Source organism: Gambusia affinis, linkage group LG23 (assembly GCF_019740435.1).
Source record: "Gambusia affinis linkage group LG23, SWU_Gaff_1.0, whole genome shotgun sequence".
NCBI classification, from domain to species: domain Eukaryota; kingdom Metazoa; phylum Chordata; class Actinopteri; order Cyprinodontiformes; family Poeciliidae; genus Gambusia; species Gambusia affinis.
In genome coordinates, this window is record NC_057890.1 from 17,060,110 (window position 1) to 17,081,122 (window position 21,013).

The window sequence follows — 21,013 nt, forward strand, 5'->3', positions numbered from 1 at the left end:
GACCAAAGTTGCAACATTTGTTCAGTTTTCTGCTGTTCCCCTCCCCGCCTATGGGAGCGCTGCAGCAAAAACCACTGAATGAAACAGCATGGTGGTTGGAGGATTTCTGCGACAGACTGGCGACCTGTCCAGGGTGAACCGCGCCTCTCGCCCGGAACGCAGCTGGAGAGGAACCAGCAACCCTCCCGACCAGAACAGAAAATGGATGGGTTGGAGGATTTCTCTTTTGTCGTTTGCAAAATGATGTTATTTAAAATTAAGCAACTAATAACCAGAGAGCAAAAGTTGATTATTTTCTTTCTTTTTTACGCCTCTTTGAAAAAGGAAAATGACTCACGGGTTTGGCCTTCTGCTGCGGCCGCCTCCAGCGATGTGACCCCACCGCTGAGCGTCACCAGCTTCACCCGGTACCTCTTCCCAGAGGTCAGACCCTCCAGCTGCTCGCTCTGACCGTCCGCCGCCACCGACAGGTTCCTCACCACGCCTCCCGCTTCGTCCAGCAGCTGCAGACGGTAGCCATCGAATGCGCCGACCGGACGCTCCCAGCTGACGGTCAGGCTGTGGGTGGTGTGGCCGTTATCAGCTTGCAGAGCAGTGACTGCTGCTGGAGCTGTAGGAGGAAAAACGAGCAGTGAGAAGGAACATCCAAGGTTATTTATTGATACGAACAACTTGACAGCAGCGTTACCCGCTCTGCCAGAGGCTGTGTTGCTATTGGTCAGCGAGCCGCTCTGTGATTGGATGGAGACCCGGTAAGCCTGGCCTGGGATCAGATCTAAAAAGTCGAGGGAAGAGACGTGTTTGGGGACGGGACGAGTGTCGATGGAAACGCCATCCTGGAAAAGACAAAAGGAGCCAAATGTTAGCACCATCTTCATCTGAAGATGAAGACGCTCCTCACTGCAAAAACACAAAACCTTACCAAGTAATTCTGGTCTAATTTATATGTACGATTGAAATTCACAATAAGCAGTAAATCAATTAATCACATGACAAATGTTCATGATTTATTGTTTTCTCTCTTTCTACTAAAAACTGGAGGATAAAACTCTTCAGTCTGGAAGGACAATGTTGTTTACTGAGACGCTATAATTAATTGTATTTGTTTTTTTATTTAGTAAAATGTCTTCCAGTTCCAGCGTTAAATGTTCATTAGAATTTAAGGTTTATTGATCTTTGAACATGGTCTTGCATTATTATGCCACTACTACCATTATATCACTCGAAAATAGTCTGAAAATAACAATATCATCTTTGACAATTTATTGTCCAGCAAAATTAGTTTTTGTGACAAATCTCCTTGAAATAAGACAAGGCTAACTTAGCTTTTCAGTAAAATACAGCTTGTTTTAATACAGTAATTCTTTAATAAATTGGTAAAATACTAGTTCCACTTACAAAATGAGAAAAAAAAAAGATCAACCAGTGGAACTAGTACTTTAAAAAAATCAATATTAATGAATTTCTAATCAGATTTGATTTTAACTGATCTTTTTTTACTTCCATTTATAAAAAACTGACAAATAAAAACACGAGTAAATAAAATTAAGTTTGGTAAAGATAATAAGAGTATTATAAATTTGGCAGAAAATACCAAAAACCAATAATAACCAAGACATTCATAATTTCAGCTGCAACAATTCCCTCTGACCCCCCCCAAAAAGAAAAGATGAACATGGCTTTACTCTCGAGGAAACAAATTCAATTAATCAATAATATGGATTTATTTCCCAGTCCTACAGGGAGGATGTGAGTAAATCTGTCTCACCATGGTTGACAGAGACACTTTGTACAGGTCCAGGTCTCCGGGTCCCGATGTCCAGGAGAAAAGCAGCCCGGCGCCAGAGTCCGTCCGGCCGGGTTGGGGAATCAGCCTCAGGTTCTTTGCAGTGCTGGGAACTGGAAAACAGAATCTGCTTTTATAAGATCTGGACTCAGATTTGCTTTATCAGGAGAGACGAAGACTTTGGTCCCACCTGTCCGTCCCTCCATCACCTGGGCGACCTGAAGAGGCCCACTGAAGGTGGACACCATGATCTTATAGAGGCGCCCGGGGGTCAGAGAGGTCAGCAGGTGATGATGCACGTCGCTGCCCAGCATGGCGGGAGGGAAAACCCGGGTGTCGTTAAAGAGCAGAGTCACCTGGAAACAAGTAAATAAATGGCCACTGGGTTAAACTCAGGTGAATCAGATGAGGCTGTTCACTTTTCCACAGTAAAGTTCAAGCACTTTCAAGGTAAGTTTCCAAACTTTTCCAGCACCACACTTAGGCAATAGAAATATACTGAAAAAGACAGTCTCAGTCTCAGTTCACTATTATATGATATAATTTATTACTGTTATTAAGTTTTTTTGTGATAGTAATTTACATTCTACAGCAGAGACAAATTAAACTAAACTCTAACCAAATGTTTTGTTTTGAAATGTCTTTCTTACACTCTAAACACCTGACTGGTATCAGAACAACATTACTTTCAGAAAAAAATCCTCTAATTTGTATGATCAATAAGTGATTGATCCATTAGGAATAATAAATCTTCTTTACACTGAAACAATCCAAACAAACAAACAAACCTACTCAAATTAAATGGTAAAACACAATACAGAAAGAAAGTTACAAAATAATCTCTAAAAAATATTCTTGGTAAGTTTTCTGTATTTTAGCAAATAGAAATAAGTTTAGTAATTCTGAGTGACTTTAAACAAGAAAAGTTTAGTCTGACTTAACTTCAGATAGAGAGAAAAAAATGTGTCTGTCTTTTTATGAGGTGTATAAAAATAACTGGTTTCATCTGTAAATAATGTTTTAAAAAATTTGTATTTGAATCAAACATTCAACTGCACTTTATTGCAAAACTGTGTACTTACCAAACCTTGAAAACACAGAATTCAAGCATTTCCATGTTTTTAAAGCGCCTGTGGTTGTGGTGAATTGGCACTAGATGAATAATGTCAATCAAACGGTGAAGATGGTTTAATGTTTAATAGATGTTTAGACTGAACTGACCTCGTAATGGTCGACGTCTCCGAGGGCGGGGCTCCAGGTAACGTTCAGCTCTGACGTTCCTGCATTCTTGACGGACAGATTCCTCACAGCTGCAGGAACTGAAAAACAAAACCGTCGGTGAGAAACCATGCCAGCGCCGGTCCGGTTCCTCTCCTGAAACTCCAACTCACGAGTTCGGCCATGGGTGGAGATGCTGCTGACGTAGCTGCCGCTCCATGTTTCCACGGTGACGGTGTAGAGTCGCCCCGGCGTCAGAGACGAGAAGGCGCACTCGTTGTGTCCAGTGGGGACGCTCTGGTTCTGAAGGACGGTGTGGTTGTAGCTGATCAGAACCACGTAGCGGTCCAGATCTCCTGCTGCGTGATGCCAGTACACCTGCAGACAGCGCAGGAGTTAAAACAGCTGTCTGCTAACAGGAACACCAGACTTTTCAACCAGTTTAAAATATTGCACAGTTTTGTTGCCATATTGCAATATCACCTTCCTAAATTAATGGCATAATACTTTATTTTGTTAAAAATTGTTTATTTTGCCTAAAACATCTTTTGGAAGAGGTGGTGATATTTTTTAATTTTTAATTATTTATTAATTTCTGCTTACCAAACATAAATTTGGTAAACATTTACCACTTTCGGGAAAAAGTCATTTTTGTTTTATTGTCTCACCTTGAGGTAGTCGTCTCTGCCAGCGTGTACGGCGTTTGGGTTTCCCGCCGTCGCCGGTTCTGTAAGACGAACACAACAAACCCAGATTGGTAGGGCATCAAGCAAAAGTAATACAACAACAAACATGAGAAAACATCCAGGAAAGTCTCACGTGTTCGAGCCTGGACCACAGTGGTGTTCTCCAGTCCGCTGCTCCTGGTTACTATGACGACTGAATACAGGTGTCCGGCCTCCAGCGAGTTGAAGGAGCACTCAGGCGGAGAGGAGCTGGACACGGGCAGCATGTGGACGGTCCGCTTCCTGTCCTCCAACTGGACCAGGTAGCTGTCCACCACGCCATCCGCAGGTAGCCACGAGACGTACAGAGCGTCCGACCTGCCACCGTTGGCAACCGTCACCTTGGAGACGGCGGCTGGCGCTGAGAAATGACATCCAATTGAATAAGACAGTGGGAAAACCTGTCAACAAAACTCAATCATGATCCAGAATCTGAAGGATCACATTTAATAAACAGTTTGTTTTAAATATGTTGGACATCTCAGATGGCAGATTATTTTTCACTATGAGAACCCAGTAAACATTTAATAAACATCAAAATGCTCAAAAACAAACTGGCCAGAGCATATGAGCTCAATTTGTTAATTGTAGTTATTGCATCAAGCTTTTATCATATCTGCATATATAAGTAACACATTAGAAAATTCTACACAAAATCCTCAATTTTCTAAAGTTTTGATCCTACACATCAAAATTTGCACAATTGCTAATAATTGTTTCCTTTTTGTGTATGGGGTTTTATAACTAGAGTTAAGTTGTTATTATTCCTTGTTGGACTCCCTAGTTTAAGATTAAATTAATCAAAAATACTTGGAAAACCAAATAATTATGACGCCTTAAATGGGAGTAAATTCATTTAATAAATGTCCTCATAAAAATCACAAGACTCATTGGTCCTCACAAACCACAAATACAGGTATACACACACAAATTTCCTGCTAAGAAAATGTATTGTATAGACACAATCTTTTCCGCCTTTTGTCAAAACACTGTAATATGTGTGTGTGTGTGTATGTGTGTGTGTGTGTGTGTGTGTGTGTGTGCGTGCGTGTGTGTGTGTGTGTGTGCGTGTGTGTGTCCTGGAAGTGTCTTTGTCCTTGTGGAACATTCCAAGCTTTCTTTTTTAGGCACGTCGGACATTGTTTTAAGCAGCGCCTGATATTATCACATTCTTTGTGAGAACTGTGACCCGGCACACAAATCACAAAAAAGAAAAAAAAACAAAGCTCAATCTTGAACTTTAAGAAAAAAGAAAGACCATTTAAGGAGAGAATGCAGTGTTGCTGTTTGGCCTCCACTGCAGCTCCTAACTTTGAACAAAGTAAATGCTAAATAAGAAATAAATATTTTAAGATGTAATAGTTACAAAAACAGTGTACAAAGGCTGTTTTTAATGCATCTTCATGCATAAAAAACATTTCCACAAAGATGGTGTGAGGAATATAATTTTTACTTTTTAGTTAAGTAATTTTTTGCAAATTATTTAAAACGTCTACTGGAAAAAAAAGTCATTTTCTAAGTTTTGTTCATTAAAATTTCTATAATTTTTTTAGAATTGCTGTAGTTGAAAATTTATTTTTCTCTTCCTGGTCTTACTCTGAATATTTTGTAGCTGAAATAAAATGCAAAACATAACAATAAACATTGTAAACCTAAATAAAAATCCAATATGTTTCTATAAACATAGAGCTAATGTAGATCTGTACAAGAGTTGTATTAGTAAATATTCAAATTCAATTTAAATTAAAAAAATACTATGTTGTTCCCAAAGGGAAATATGTCACTCTTTAAATACTTTAAATAATTTCTGACAAAGAATTCTTAAAAAAAGAAGCAATTTCTGATAAACTAAACAAAAGTTCTGGTAATACTCATTGTAAAGTTTTATTTTCCAAACAGCCGTGCTTCGGTCACATCGGGACATTTTGAATCGTAATGTTTGAACATTGCTGCTCTGTTGATTGTTTGGTCCGACGGCTCGCTGAGGTTTCCTGTTTTGGCCGCTGATTGTGTTCGTTGGGAAAAAAGCTGGATGGGAATTTTGTATCTACACAATAAGATCCCAACTGACTGCTAACCAAACATGGTTACATAAGTCACTGTGTGTTTGTTTGTCATTAGCGGTTCTGAATAATAAGTTTACTGTGCAGAAAACAGCCTCTGCTTTTTTATCCAAGCACAACAAACCATGTAGAACGGCGTAAACACACCTGTTCGAGCCTCCAGACTGATTGGTTTAGACTGCAGCTCCCCACTGATAGTGGCAGCCTGCAGCCTGTACAGGGCGCCAGGCGTCAAACCGGTCAGAACCAGAGAGTTAGAATCACCTGGAACGCTGTGGTTCTGGACAACAACACTGCAAGACCAGAAGAGTGGAGTTTAATGAGAAACCCAAGTGTTTGCAGAAAACAAAATGGTTTCAATGTATTTTACTGGGATTTCATGTGATTAACAGAAATTAGTGCATTTCTATTGAATAAAAATGATTCATGGTTTTTGATGTTTTCTACAAATAAAGATCAGAAATGTTTAGCACAATTAGCGTCCAATCATTACAGAACATTTAAATGTCAAAATTAAATTGGTGTTTGAGGGTCTTTCGAGGGCATATATAATATGGATTAAAGCTAGCGCTTTAGCATTAGCTTAAGCTTAATACACTGTTGGTATAGTGCTATAGCATTAGCCTTAGCTAAATAGCATGTTGGTATAGCGTTTTAGCATTAGCTTCTGCTAAATAACGTGTTGGCTTAGCTCTTTGATGTTATAATAACAACAATGATGTTGTTTATCATCATAAACTAATATTTATGATTAGTGTTTTAGCGTTAGAACAACTAACATTTTAGCTAGCTCTTCCCACCTGAGTTTATTTTGAAAAAGTGTTGAAAATTATACATTTTTCCTCAATTTGACAATCTTGTGCTAATTATGTGACAATTTCTGAGGCAAAATCCCAATAAAGTATGTCAGAGTTTGTGGTTGTAATGTGACAAACGTTACAACCAAAAAACTTTAGAAAGCTAAGTTTACTCAATATTACGTACCTGCTTTGCTGCAGAGTCAGGTTGTACGAGTCCACGTCTCCTGGTGGTTTCTTCCAGGTCACCTGAAGGCTGTCGACTCCTGAGTTGCTCAGGCTGATCGTACGCAGCGCCATCGGAGCTGAAGCACCACAAACATTCATCTCAGCAAAACTACAACTACATTTGTTTAATCACCTCAACAAAACAGATTGTTGACACACCTGTCCTTCCCTCCACTGATACAGATGTGTTCAGATTCCCGCTCCTAGTCGTCACGGTGATTACATACTGCCGTCCAGGTGTGAGCACGTTGAACGTGCACTCCCTCATGTTCGGCTCCACCTGGCGCGTGTCTACGGTAGTGTTACCTGGAAGATGGCAGCGATTACACAAAAACCATCCAAGCTGAAAAGCATTCATCTATCTCTAGCAGGGATTTGGCGTTACCATGGCGAATGGTGAGGAAGTAGTCGTCACGTGACCCAGAAGGGGCGTGGTTCCACATGGCGCTGAGCAACGTCTCAGCCGAGTGGCGAATGTGGAGATCTGCCACTGGAGCAGGAGCTGCAGGCAAGTTTTACCCACATTAGTTAAAGATCAACATGTTGATGGTGTTTGCAAAACCAATATTAAACCAGTACTAAAACACTGGTTCACATAAATTATTGCTAAAATTCATATTATTTGGAAACCACAATAAACCCAAAGCAAGGCAGTCATCCAGCAGGACTTCGTCTTAGAGTTAAAATGATTTTTAAAAAATAACACTTGGTAATTGTGTGTTTTTGGAAGACATTATTAAAAATACAAACCCTGTCTGAGAAAAAGGCACATATAAAAATAAACTAAAATAAATCAACAGTGTTTAGCCTGGTCGGGGCACAAGTAAAGCCTGGTGGCCCGCCAGGCTTAAAATACTCTGGGGGAAACCCTGAACATGCAAATCTATTACTTTTCAAATCAAATATAATGAAATTCTGGTTCCTCGTAAATTAAAAAGCTGCACAATTTATGCAAGAAAAAAGTCTAACTTCCACACATTATTTAGAAAATGGTTTGTAACACAGGAGGAAGGAAATGAAACAAAGTGTGAGAGCAATCAAAAAGAGTTTTTGTATATCAGTGATGAATTCAAACAAAGAACAAATACAAACCAGCTTAAAAAAACCTATAAAAATCAACTGATCAGAACATACGTTGTATAGGATGGGTGCCTCAAAGGCCAAAATTGCTATTGTTGACGATGTCCTCAGAAATCAGATATTCTTCAGAAAATTTGGACTTCAATTTCCAGATTCTGACTTTTGATCTCAGAAGATTAAACCAGAATTGTGAGAAATAAAAGAAAAATTATGAGAAAAAAATGTATTTTTGAGAAAAATGTAAGAATTCTAAGATTAAAGACAATTTTTTTTTCTTCAGTGACCCTAATTCTCTTCCATACAACAGCCATGAGTATTTTTCTTCTTACTTTTTACCTTCTGTTCCAAATAAATAAGTAAAGTTAATGTCTGACCCGTTGACCCGTAACAGCCGCTCTCGCCTGCCAGTCCTCCACTCTCCACTCTCAGCGTGGCTCGGTAACGCCTGCCAGGCGTCAGTTCTGTCCCCGGAAAGCTAAAGTTCACCGCATCCCGGCCCAGTGCGGTGTCAACCAGTTGCTGCGCGCCGTCAAACAGGAAAACCCTGTAGTTCTCCCAGCGGCCAGCAGGGGGCGCCCACGTTAGCAGAAGGCCGCCAGAGGAAGAAGGAGACAGCAGCAGGCGTGTCGCCGCAGACGGAGCTGAAGGTCGAACAGAAGCAGGATGAAGATGAAGAAAGAATAAAAAACAGACATAAGGAGTTTAGCTCCGTTTTTTTCTCACCTGTCCTGACGGTGAATTTTGATTGGTTCGTCAGAGAGCCGCTGACTGACATCACTTCCACCTGATAGGCCGAGCCAGGGGTGAGCTGGTAGGCAGCGACCTCGGTGGCGTTTCCAGGCAGAGTCGTTTCCTGCACTGTCGTGTCGTTGCCGAAGAAGGTGACCACCATGGCGTCCACGTCGCCTTCGGGACGTTGCCACGACAACCTGAGGCTGGTGCCGTTGTTTTCCGAGGTGACGTTGGAAATGGCGGCGGGCGCTGGTGAGGAAACGCAGCGTTAAAACCTTCTCTTTCATCCACATTGCTCCGTTTCTGTTTGCGTCACCTGTCCAAGCCTCGACGGTCCTGTTGCCCACCACGGTAACGACGCAACGGCGTACAGGCGCCCAGGTGTCAGCTGAGCGTGGCTGTCACGTCGTCGTGCTTCCTAAAGTCTCATTCTTCAGCAGATCTGGAGATACAAACATTACATGAAGCTGGTAGACAATTCAGTTTTCTTCTCTGTGGTTTATTATTTATACATTCTAGTTTATTCCCATAATTTCTGAGTTTTAGCTGGGCAATGTGGCTTAATAATAAATCTAACATTTTTTTATACCATATACGGGTTGAATCCTTTTTTTTCTAAAGTAGAACAAAAAATACTTTTAAAAAGTGGCTTTTATTTCAATAATTCCTTCTGAGTCAGATGGAATGATTATCAGAGAATTTTAGATTACTAATGAGAATATTGTTACAATAGAAGCAAAAAACTAATCAATATTGAACAAGAAATAATCTTAGTTACAAGAAATGTTAATGATAAACAAAAGCTAATTTTGTGGGTTTTTTCTTCAAAATAGACTCAATTGTTTGCATGATTCTTTTTATTGTTAAAAGCCCTGTGACTGATAATAATTTGATACTAATATATTAAAAATAAAATATTTCTTTCAAGTATTATTTCTACCACTTATAACAAAGTTTTCTCAACGTTCTTCGTTTTAATTTTTTGTAATTTTTTGTGTTGGAGTTCTTATAAAATTTAAAATTTATTCTCCTAATATGACTTTATTTCCCTGTTAATTCAACTTTATTGTTGTATGACTGTATTCTTGAAATAGTCTGACTTTATTATCTTAATTAACAAAAACATTGTAGGTTGGTGCTGATATTCAGTCGTAGAGTTCGCCTGAAATTAAAGGGTAAATAAATAGAAATGCAAAATGGGTGTGAAACAAGATGGCCGCCATGGGCACTAACATCACTCTGAACTATGGAAACCCTTAGGAATGCACTGCTGTGAAAAAAATCCTGTTTTATCAAAAATGTTATCTTCAAATACCATAGATTCAATTAATTAATCAAATGGATTTATAGTGCAGACAAATAAAAAGTTAACTTTCTAAACTCTGTGAATTATAAACTTACCGGACTGATTGGAGCCCTGGGCTTTTTGTCGCAGCTGCAGCCTGAAGCGCTGCGTCCTGCCTGGGCCGGCCTGCCAGGAAAGGCCCAGGCTGCTGCAGGTCCTTGAGGTCACAGCCAGGCCGACCACCGCTGACGGTCCTGATGCAACAAAACAGAAACCATCAGAAAACACATTTAAATCAGTTTTTACAGTGCACACACACCTCAGATCTAAAGTTTCAACTACAAAACACCGGAGAAGCAGAGATGTTTCATCCTGATAAAATTGGCACAAACACACATCCATCAGTCCTCAGAGACAGAACTGGTGGGAAAACAAACCAGAACTCTAAAATGGGTTGAGATGTTTTTGTTTTTCAGTGACTCACAGATGCTCTTCCTGCAGAGATCTTCCCAAACTTTACATCCAAAACAGATAAAAAAAAAAAACCTTCAAAGGAAATCCAACTGTTTACGACAAAGAGCTTCAATACCAAACAGACAGTTTACAGAACCGCTTTTAAGCTTATTGACACCAGCAGCTGCACATAAAGACAATCTGCTCACATTTCTTCTCCAACTGATGAAAAATCCCAAAGAAGAGTTTGACAAAAAAAACAACTTTTAGATTGAACTTTAGTTTCAACAGATTTAATTCAAAGTTTCTAAATGAAATAAAAAATGTTTTGAAAGTAATGAATGACTGGATGGATGGATGAATGGATGGATGGATGGATGGATGGATGGATGGATAGACAGACAGATGGATGGATGAATGGATGGATGGATGAATGGATAAACAGACAGATGGATGGATGAATGGATGGATGGATGGATGAATGGATGGATGGATGGATAGACAGACAGATGGATGGATGAATGGATGGATGGATGAATGGATGGATGGATGGATAAACACAGATGGATGGATGGATGGATAAACAGACAGATGGATGGATAAACACAGATGGATGGATGGATGGATAAACAGACAGATGGATGGATAAACACAGATGGATGGATGGATGGATAAACAGACAGATGGATGGATAAACACAGATGGATGGATGGATGGATAAACAGACAGATGGATGGACAGCAGCTCCTAAATCTCCTAAATCCCTCAGACTGAAAATTTTAAATGTTCTTCAGTAAATCAAGCTGAATTTTAATCACCACATTTTTAATCATCATAATGAACCTTCCCTTTAATGGATCTGAACATTTAAAGGGGCTTCCATACTGTTCTCATTATGTTTTTGTAGTCAAACCTTCAAGAGTTTCAAGAGTTCAGAAACTAAAACAAAAGTTTCTAAAGGTCAGCGGAGCCTCCAGAGATAAGGCCGCTCCAGCAGGACGGCCCGACTGTTTGCAGGTTACCGTCGGGACTCAACTGGACGCTGCAACGCCCCGTTTCCTCCAAACGCAACACGCACGCAGCCTCACACCCTTTCCCACAGAACAAAGAAACAATGGAGGCAGGAAATGGCTGAACCCAGAGCTCTGCCCACCATGGAAATACACACCGAGGGTCCAACTTCTGTTCTGGACGCCCGCCAGCATGCTAACACACACACACACACACATTCATGTTAACACGCAGCGCTGCAGCTCTATCACTCTGCCTCAGCAGGGCTGCGGTTCCTGTAGCTAATCACAGAGCCGCAGAGAGGGGAAGCTTCATGACATTAACTCTGAGACACGCAGGCCGGGGAGTTTGTTCACTTCTAACTGTCAAAATACACCGTTCATTTATTTCTGTAATTATATTCAACTAAAGATGGAAACAATCAACTTTTATTAACGGTTTATTAGATTAAAAGTAGTTCCAATTTTTCGTGTTGTAGTTTGGCCTCCATCCAGCAGAGGGCACATCTGGTAATCCTTCAGGAGCGAGTTGATACAGAAACAAAGATGGCGGAGTGATACCAGAACGGAAAAGCGAAACGGTCCAAACAGAATCTGGTTTGAGATGAAAAATTCACTTTAGGCGGTTCTGTTTAGAAATATAAACACTCAACAAACTCTTTACGGTTTAGCTTAAGCTGAGCTTCATGACGGAGGAACGTCAACTTCAAAGGAAAGGATGTATTAGTATCTGTAATAGACCATGACAGATAAAAAAACGAGTAAATTTCTGCCAAAAAGCGCAAAGGCTAATCTCAGCAAATTTAATCAAATTATTGACTTTCAAAGTCAAATTTCCAAGTTTTTTTCTACAGAATTTGAGATTAATTCCAAATTTGTCTGTTTTTTTTTTCAAGCAATTTTTTGACTTTTCAAACTAAAAATATTTACAAATTTTTTCTAGAAACTAAACTCAAAATTTCTGAATTTTTCTTTCAAATTGTCATACTCAGACATTTTAATTTCTTTGCAGAAAACATCTAGTAATCTCAAAATTTCTATCTTTATAGCATGTTTTACTTTTCTTACGCTAAAATGTGAAAGTTTTTTCTAGAAATTTGTTTGATGGCTGTTAACGTTCTGAACGCAGTCCAAGTGAAGGAAATGCCTCTGCAGGGAACAGCTTAAATATGCAGAAGAAGAGCAGAGGACGGCGATAACAGACAGAGATGTGACTAATCTCAAAATTTCAGTTTCAGTTTTTCTCTCACATTTTCTCACGTTTGTTGGAAGACATTTACCCGTCCATTTTCTATTAAGTTGAGACAGTTGTAGAGCAGATAGACATCGCCTCCCTACAAAAGGATCCACTAAACAGGCTAGATGTTTCATTACCTTTTCATTCTAATTAAAGTTATTTGGAAGGAAAACTGTTATAATTGCAGCCTAAACAAATAATTACTAATCAACAGGCTATTTTATTCAAGAGTTGAAATCCATTATAAATTAACTGTTTTACAACATAACATGTTTTATCAACTGTAAATTTGCATATATGGGAAGAGAAAGAGAAAGCTATCTTTTATCTACTTTGAATTATTTAAATAAAAGTTTCCTTCGTTTTGTTCTGAAGCCTCTTTGAGATTGTGGCTGCATTCATATCCAAAAATATGTGAAGAAATAGATGACTTTAATAGCGGAAATATGTATTACAGACAACAAAAAAAATCTAAATTCCTCCAACTTTTGCTGTAAATGATGAAAACTTAAGTTATTATCTAACTTGATTTAAAAAGTTAAAAGATACAGATACATGACAATTCTGTAGTAACATTTGTCTCTAAGTGAATCAGGTGGAAAAACCTATTTTCAAATTGTACAAAAAATAAACTCTTCATTGTTTGAAGGGTAAAACTGACTTTAAAAGAACATTTTTCTGTTGAATTTAAGTAAAATATTAATTAACTCCTCTAGGAATAAATAACGAACAGAAAATATTACCAACATTTGTCAATGTCAATGATCATGATATACAAATTTTGCTGGACTATGAATTGTCTCAGAAATTATTGATATAACGGATAATGTTGTTTTGAGAGAATCTTCAAGTAATATAATGATAATAATCCAAGACTGATAAACGTTAAACTCAAATGAACATTTAAGACTAAAACTGGAAGATATTTTAAAAATACAAAATAAATAATAAAAACAATAAATAAAATGAATTATGAAGTCTCTTTAAACAAAACTGTCCTTCAAAAAAAGGAGCCAGTTGAGACCAAAATGCCAAACTGAAAACTTTCATCATCCAGTTTTTGGTGAAAAGAAAAAAACAATAAATTATGCAAATGGAAATTATTTAAATTATGATGCAATTAATCAAATCTAAGCTTCTGTTTCTGTAACTCACTGGTGTGCAGCGTGGCGCTGGCCGACTCGTTGTCCGTCTGCGATCGGACCTGCAGCAGGTAGGCGGCTCCAGGCTCCAGGTGATCCAATGCGCAGGTGAAAACTCCGCCGCCGGCGCCGCGCGGCCGATCCGTTTGGTTCCCCTGAAGCTCCCACTCTGGGACTCTGCGACACTCGGCGGCGTCGGTTCCGACGTCCGGCGACGCCACGGAGAAGGAGCAGTTCAGTCCGGCGGTAGTCAGAGTCAGAGAAACGGAGTTCGGACCGGACGCCGATCCAGACACAGAGATGCTGCAGGGAGCGGAGGCTGCAGGATGCTCTGTGGGAGCTGCACTGCTCACAACCTGCAGCAGCACACAGAGCACTCTAACGTTATTTATTGCTTGAAATGTTTAACAACTTTGACATTTAAAGTTGTCAAACTTTTCTGAAAGATAAAAATGATACAAATAAACAAAAATAGAGAGTATAATCCATTGTTTTGTGATATAATTTATTACTGTTATTAAAAATATCTTGACAAACGTTCTTCATCCTACAGCAAAGACAAAATAAATTAAAATGGGACAACACTGTACATTTTAAAATGTCTCACTAACACATAAAATAGGATAATCTTTATTGATCCTCAACAGGAAATTATTTATTTGTTGACAAGCTTCTTTTATTTATAACTGTCACCTAATTTTAATCGTTTAATCACTAACTGGAGAATACAGAGTTTATAAAAGTCAATGTGCTGATGAATAACAGGATTAGAGCAGACATGAAGCCAAAACGACAAAAAAATGGAGCCAAATCTCATATCGAGTCTAAAAAATGTAACTTTTAGCTCCATGTGTCAAAAATAATTTCTTGATCTGGTGTTTCAGTCTGATGTTTTCTAATTCCTTAAAAGTATTTATCTTTTTTAAGTTTATATATTTTATTAGTGTTTTTAATAATGAACAGATTAATTGTGATTAATGATTATTGAAATAATCATCAACTAATTTTAATCGATTAATTGTTAACAGATTTTAAATAATAAATAATTTTTAAAAAAAATATATAATATTTTTAAAAATGTCAGTTTTGGCTTCACCTGGTTCAGATTGTGTAAAAAAGAATGTTTTGTTTTTTAGAAACTCAATGCTTTTGTTTCAAACTTCTAAAACGTGCAAAATGCAAAGGAAAAACTGGATTCTGGAGAAATGCTGGAGGGAGAAAAAAAAGAGAAACTAGTGAAACCTCTACAGATATGAGGTATGGGAACCTGTTTGGGAAGCAGGAAAAAGCAAACTTTTACAGTCAGCTTTCAAGTCTGCAGGGGACAGACAGGTGTCCGACTCCGACAAACAGCTCTGAGGGCGGAGCTGCGCTTTGATGCCATTGTTCTGAGAAACTTTCAGGAGGAGACTTAAACCGAGACTAGAGAGAATCCGAAGGTCAAATTCTTCCTCACGGTTTCCAGATGTTGCTCTAATCTAAACATCTGGTGATGATGATAGAAACCATTATGACAGCAGCATCTCTGCATCCTGGCACCTCAACTATTAAAACCTTTTGTCCTCAAACCAGAGATGTTTACAAGTCATTTTGTCCTAGTCCAAGTTACGTTTCCAGTCTCCACTGACTGAAATGACTGTTTTCTAATCTGTTCTCCAACATCTAGGTCACCTCTAACTCTGCGTCACCTAGATCTAAACTTATGACATGAACATTTAATAATTATGTTTAAATATATTTATTTTTACTAAAAGTTACATTTTAATTATTCAGCATTTAATTAATCATCCCAAAAACTGCTAAAAGTTTCTTAATATTATTTTGGTAACTGATCCATTATAGAATTTTTTCATTAGATAAATATAAATATATATTTATGCTCAAAGAAAAATAATAGAAAGAAACTATAACTGCTGAATTTCTGCTGTAATAATAATTAAGTTGTATTCATATTACACTAAATCTGGTTTGGATTCTTCACAAATTTAAGGTATAAATTATGATATTATTAATGAGACAAAATGATTGTAAATCTGAACAGCACAGGAAGTGCTTCTATTTTGATATTTCCAGCAGGAAGTGTAATGTAGCAGCTAGCATAGCAGTGAGAGTCAGAGTCAGTCAGTCATGTTTATTTTGTTCTGAAATGATTCCAAGTCATTTAATAAAAGTTTATCTGTTCATCTGGTCGTCGTTATGAAGCTAACAGGAACAGATTGTTATGAGTCGCTAGCATCCCATAATAACCCAACTCACTGTTTCACAGTAAAACAGTTTTTAGCTCACACATCGGCTTCCTCTCTCTCTTCATTGATCAGATAAAAATTGGGACTCGAGTCTCTGACCACGAGTCCAAGTCAAGTCTCAAGTTTTTAGGTCTGTAGTTTTATTTATAGTTTGAGAATCAAACTTTCACAAGTTGTCAAATTCTAAAAGCTGTAGTCAGTATCTATCAAAACATCTTAATTTTTTTTAAATGTGCACGTTGTTTCATCCATTTGTTTTATTATTTTACTTCCATTTCAGCCACTAACATTAAGCAAGTAATTGAATTTTATTGCTATTTCTATATATTTTTTTCTCTCTTTTTCTTCTTGAGTTTTTATACTTGGTTTGATCATTTCTATCAGTGACCTGCAGCAAAGTACTTTGTGTTAGTTTGTATGAAAAGTGCTCTGCTGGCAATTATTGATAAATTGATTGATTTGCTGGAGAAAATGTGGAGGTTCCATCTGAGAGGTGCAAAGATTTAAAGATCTTTAAAAAGATGCCAGGTTCAATTTATCACATCTGTCATGGAAACTGGTCTGGATATTGTTTTAGACCAATCAGCTGTTTGACAGGAGCAAATTATAAAACATAAAACTTTCAAAATTTATATAAAAAATAATACATTTTGTTCAAAGAAAGGAGAAAAAGGGGAAAGTAGAAAAAGGAAGTGAAAAAAAATAAAGATAAAAGTCAGGAAAAGATAAAAGGGAAAAAGGGGGAAAAGAATAAAGTCAAAAAAGAAAAGAGGAAGAAGAAAAAAAGGGATAGAAAAGAGTGAAAATAGAAAAAGGGGAAGGAAGAGAAACAAGAGGAAAAATAAAAAAAGGATTAAAAGCAAAAAAGGAAAGAAAAGAGAAAATGAAATAAACAAAAAAAGGGTTAGGAGAATAAAGTGAAAAAAGGAAAAATACTGTCCAAAGTGAACAGACATGTCTAACATCTGAACATGATGCATAATTTGGGATAAATTAAAGTTTCCTGAATTTAATTTTCTTCCTTTGCGGAGCATCAAGCAGGTTGCAGCGTTTTAAAGATGGCCGCTCCCGGCTGTCAGGTTTCGGGTCGAGCGGCCGCCTGTTGGTCGGCAGATAACGAAGTTCAGGGAGTTCAGAGACGACAGCGGAGTGTTCAGGTCAGAGACGGGAAGAGAAGGAAGTGATCCAGAGGAAAATCAATAACAGAATACCGAATGTCAAACTGGTGGAGCTTCAATCTGCAGAATCAGGCAACAGTTTCAACTCCTCTGGAAAAAAAGAGGATTCATATGTAGCACCTCCACAAAAACATGAAAAGAGAAACTTAATGTATCTTTTCAGCAGCTACATTTGATGTGAACATGGCAGCATGTTTCTTGTTTGGAGTTTTAAATAAAGAAATGAGCTACAGGAAGTAGATTATCGTATTATTGTCATCATGATAAATCATAATCCTTTAATTTCCATCAGAGCAGCAAATACCAATAAACTCAAAAATACCATTTAATGCAGTTGTGATTTAAAAAAGCTAATTCTTCATCTAACCAGGTCTGTCACAATTGCAAACTTTGGCTGGATGATAAATTGTTTCAGAAGTTATTGCGATAAACGATAATATTGTTGTTTTGAGACAAATTTAAGTAATAATAGCATAACAGGGCAAGAAACCATTCTTAAAGATCAATAAACGGTAAATTTTAATGAACATTTAACACTGGAATGTTAAGACATTTTAAAAATGCAGAATAAATAAACACAACGACAAATAAAATGAATTAAGTCTCTGTAAACTAAATTATCCTTTAGAAAAAGGAGTCATAGTGAAAACTTTTATCATCCAGTTTTTTGTGGAAAAAGAAAAACAATAAATTAAGCAAATGAAAATTATTGAGCTCGTTTTAATTTGTTATGTGATTAATTGATTTACTCATCGGTGTGTCAGGCCTACATGTAACCGATATGTTGGATTTTAAATAACTTTGTGTGTTTTAAGAGGCTGTATTTGTGTTTGGATCATTTGATAAACAGCAAAGAAGTTTTAAATGATCTTCATCATAATAAAAACCTCAAAATATGATAAAGTTTCCTCTAAAACTTTCCTAAAATATTCACCACTAACGAGTAAAAGTAAAATTCTGATACATAAGTATTTTTAAGAGGCCATTTTTGGTCATTTTATTAGAAAAGGAAGATGTTTTGTTTCCATTTACTTTGACTTGATGCTTTAGTGCACAAACAGATTTAATGACCCAGAAAAAAAGAATAAAAGCCAGAAAACGCCTTTTAAATAAAGTTTCTAAACAAGAAAAAGCAATGTCAAATGTTTTCTTCTATGACCAGATTATTTCTCTCAGAGTTTTTAGCCAAGATAAAAAAAGAAAATAAGTGGCTCATCTTTATCTTCTACCTCAGGTTTTGTCTTTTTTTACTTTGAGAAAGTTGAGAAAAACACACACCTTGAATTCAATCAGAGGCAAAAGAAAGAATAGCAGCAATAGAAACTGGTTCTACTGTAGCCTGTCTTGTAAAATGTGAGACATTTTCCCCTAAATCAGCAGAAAGAATTGGGTAAAATGTCGGCCTGGTTGACTGTACTGACCTGGAGCAGCAGCAGCGAGGCGAACCCCAGGCAGCAGGAGAAACTTCCAGCTTTACATTTCAGCATTTTGATCGTCCTTCAGGTCTGCAGCCGGCGCATGCACCACCATAATCCTGAGGTCCGAGATGTTTTAAAGACTGATACTCCCTCCGTTTGGCGTCTTCGCTGGAAATAAACACAAAGTGTCCTGCGAAACAAAGTAATTCCTTATTTCGATTTAATTGTGCAAAGGGAAACTTTTGGTGTCCATCCTGGACTCAGAGCTCCTCAGACTGGACCCTTTCCTCTCAACAGCGGTACGCCTCGCTCTTCCTGTCTGTCTGTCTGTCTGTCTGTCTGTCTGTCTGTCTGTCTGTCTGTCTATCTGTCTGTCTGTCTGTCTGTCTGTCTGAGGTGTCGACGCTCCGACTCTAACGGACTTCCTCACTCTGAATCGCTGCAAAGGCTGGTCTACACACCAGACTAATAATAGGTCCTGCTGCCACCGCCGCAGCACACCTAGCTGCTCCAACAACAGAGGTAGAGGATAAAAACAGAGCGGATAAAAACAGCCATTTCTGGAGAATAAAATTAGAACATCTATTCCTACCTTAAATAGAAACAATTAAACATCAGATGCTCATGAATGGAGCATCATGACTCAGCATTTTGAAAGTTTAAGACAGAAAAGATCGCAAGAACAATTCTGTATAAATATAAGGTTTAACATATAATTCACAATTCACTCACTTCTTTATATGTCATATTATGTGGAAGCATAAGGATCCACACATAAGATTAAGACTGAACAATTAATCAATTATAGAAATAATCATCAACTAATTTGGTGATTGGTTAATTATGATTGATCTCATTAGTCATGATTATTAAAATACTCAACTAATTTAGTAATCACAAGTAATTTATGAATAGATTAATCATGATTATTGAAGTAATGTAAACCAATTTAGTAAATGATTAATAATGATTAATCTGATTGTGATTAGTGAAATAATCGTCAACTAATTTATTAATCGTTATCTAGAGTAAACAGACTCAAAAACTTTTATACATTTTGCATTTAAGATAAAAGACACTTTTGTCTGTAAATATGTGGAATATTTTCTCTTCACCTGATTCAAATTCATTGAAGGAATGCTTCATTATTGCAGTTTTGGCAGTAAAATGTTTAATTTGTTATTTAAAAAAGGAAGTGAAATATTTGTTTATTTACATCATGAATGTATTTGTAATATTGTATAAAAAAAGACATAGATTTGTAGAATGTGTCCTTTATTTTTGTCTGATTTATTGATTAATCATCAATATAATTGATGCAGAAATAACACAATTGTTAGTTGTATATAAAAATAATAAATGATATAATTTTTATACAAGTCATTTGGGTTCAGGCTGCTTGTTAACATTATCGTCGGATCGTCCTGCTCACATTCTCCAGAATTTGGTTGACTTTGTTTAAAATCCATAAAGTTGAGCATTTATCAGACATAAAGGTGAAAAGTTTATTGTTGACTGCTAACAAATAAGCTTTTCTCCATGTTTAATTTTTTAGTTTAAATGTAAAATTCTCTAAAGAAAAATGCATCTATATACCGTGTTCCAAATTATTATGCAAATTGGATTTTAGTGTCATAAAAATAAAATTTTTTGTTGTGCTATTAAATTTATAGATGGTTTTGTGTATCAGGGCTCTTTGAATCACTATAATTAATTTCAGAGAGCTGGTTGATTAGTTTGTCTGGTGAACTCAATTAAAAGAAATCTACTACAGAAGGATGTTCCACATTATTAAGCAGGCCACAGGTTTCAAGCGACATGGGAAAGAGAAAGGATCTCTGCTGATGAAAATCATCAGATAGTGTAGTGCCGTATGACAAGATATAAAAACATTAGATATTTAACAATAACTGAAGCATCATCGTACTGTGAAGAGATTTGTGGCTGATTCAGGACAAAGATGGTTTGTACAGATAAACCCATCTTTGGAGAACCTTTGTAGTTTCCCTAAGCAGAAGTTCTGAGGGTGGAATGCAGTTCATATCAAAACAGCAGCTCTGGGAAGGTATTCTGACATCCTGCAAAGAAATTCAAGCAGAAACATCAGCTGTGCATAATAATTTGGAACAGTGCATTTTTGAAAAAATCCTGTTCTCATGAGGAGCTTTGTTCAGTAAAAATTGATTTATACTGTAATAGTTTATGACTTGGAAATTATGCTGACCATCATTAGCATTGACCATTGAAGAAAATCTGAGAAAATATCACTTGCATAATAATTTGGAACGCAGTGTAGTGGTACAAAATGTGTAAAACATTTTTAATGAGAATAAAACATTTTGGCTAAAATCTGTACCATTTATGCAATAAATGATCCTACCACCTCTGGTGAGCCCAACGATCTGCACTCAAAGT

At 37.2% G+C, this 21,013-nt stretch overlaps 1 protein-coding gene across 1 annotated transcript in view; it reads right to left on the minus strand.

The window, feature by feature from the left end:
- ptprb (protein tyrosine phosphatase receptor type b) overlaps positions 1-18,931 on the minus strand; it is a 36,202-nt gene extending 17,271 nt beyond the window's left edge. The window contains 18 exon segments of the mRNA XM_044108348.1: positions 338-610; positions 689-836; positions 1,769-1,899; positions 1,977-2,142; positions 3,008-3,105; positions 3,178-3,382; positions 3,673-3,731; positions 3,824-4,090; positions 5,940-6,085; positions 6,777-6,894; positions 6,977-7,123; positions 7,203-7,319; positions 8,272-8,538; positions 8,621-8,878; positions 8,946-9,071; positions 10,031-10,168; positions 13,770-14,112; positions 18,602-18,931. Of these exon segments, the coding sequence (XP_043964283.1) occupies positions 338-610; positions 689-836; positions 1,769-1,899; positions 1,977-2,142; positions 3,008-3,105; positions 3,178-3,382; positions 3,673-3,731; positions 3,824-4,090; positions 5,940-6,085; positions 6,777-6,894; positions 6,977-7,123; positions 7,203-7,319; positions 8,272-8,538; positions 8,621-8,878; positions 8,946-9,071; positions 10,031-10,168; positions 13,770-14,112; positions 18,602-18,667 (3,073 nt within the window). The 5' untranslated portion in view covers positions 18,668-18,931.
- Between the last annotated feature and the right edge of the window lie 2,082 nt (positions 18,932-21,013).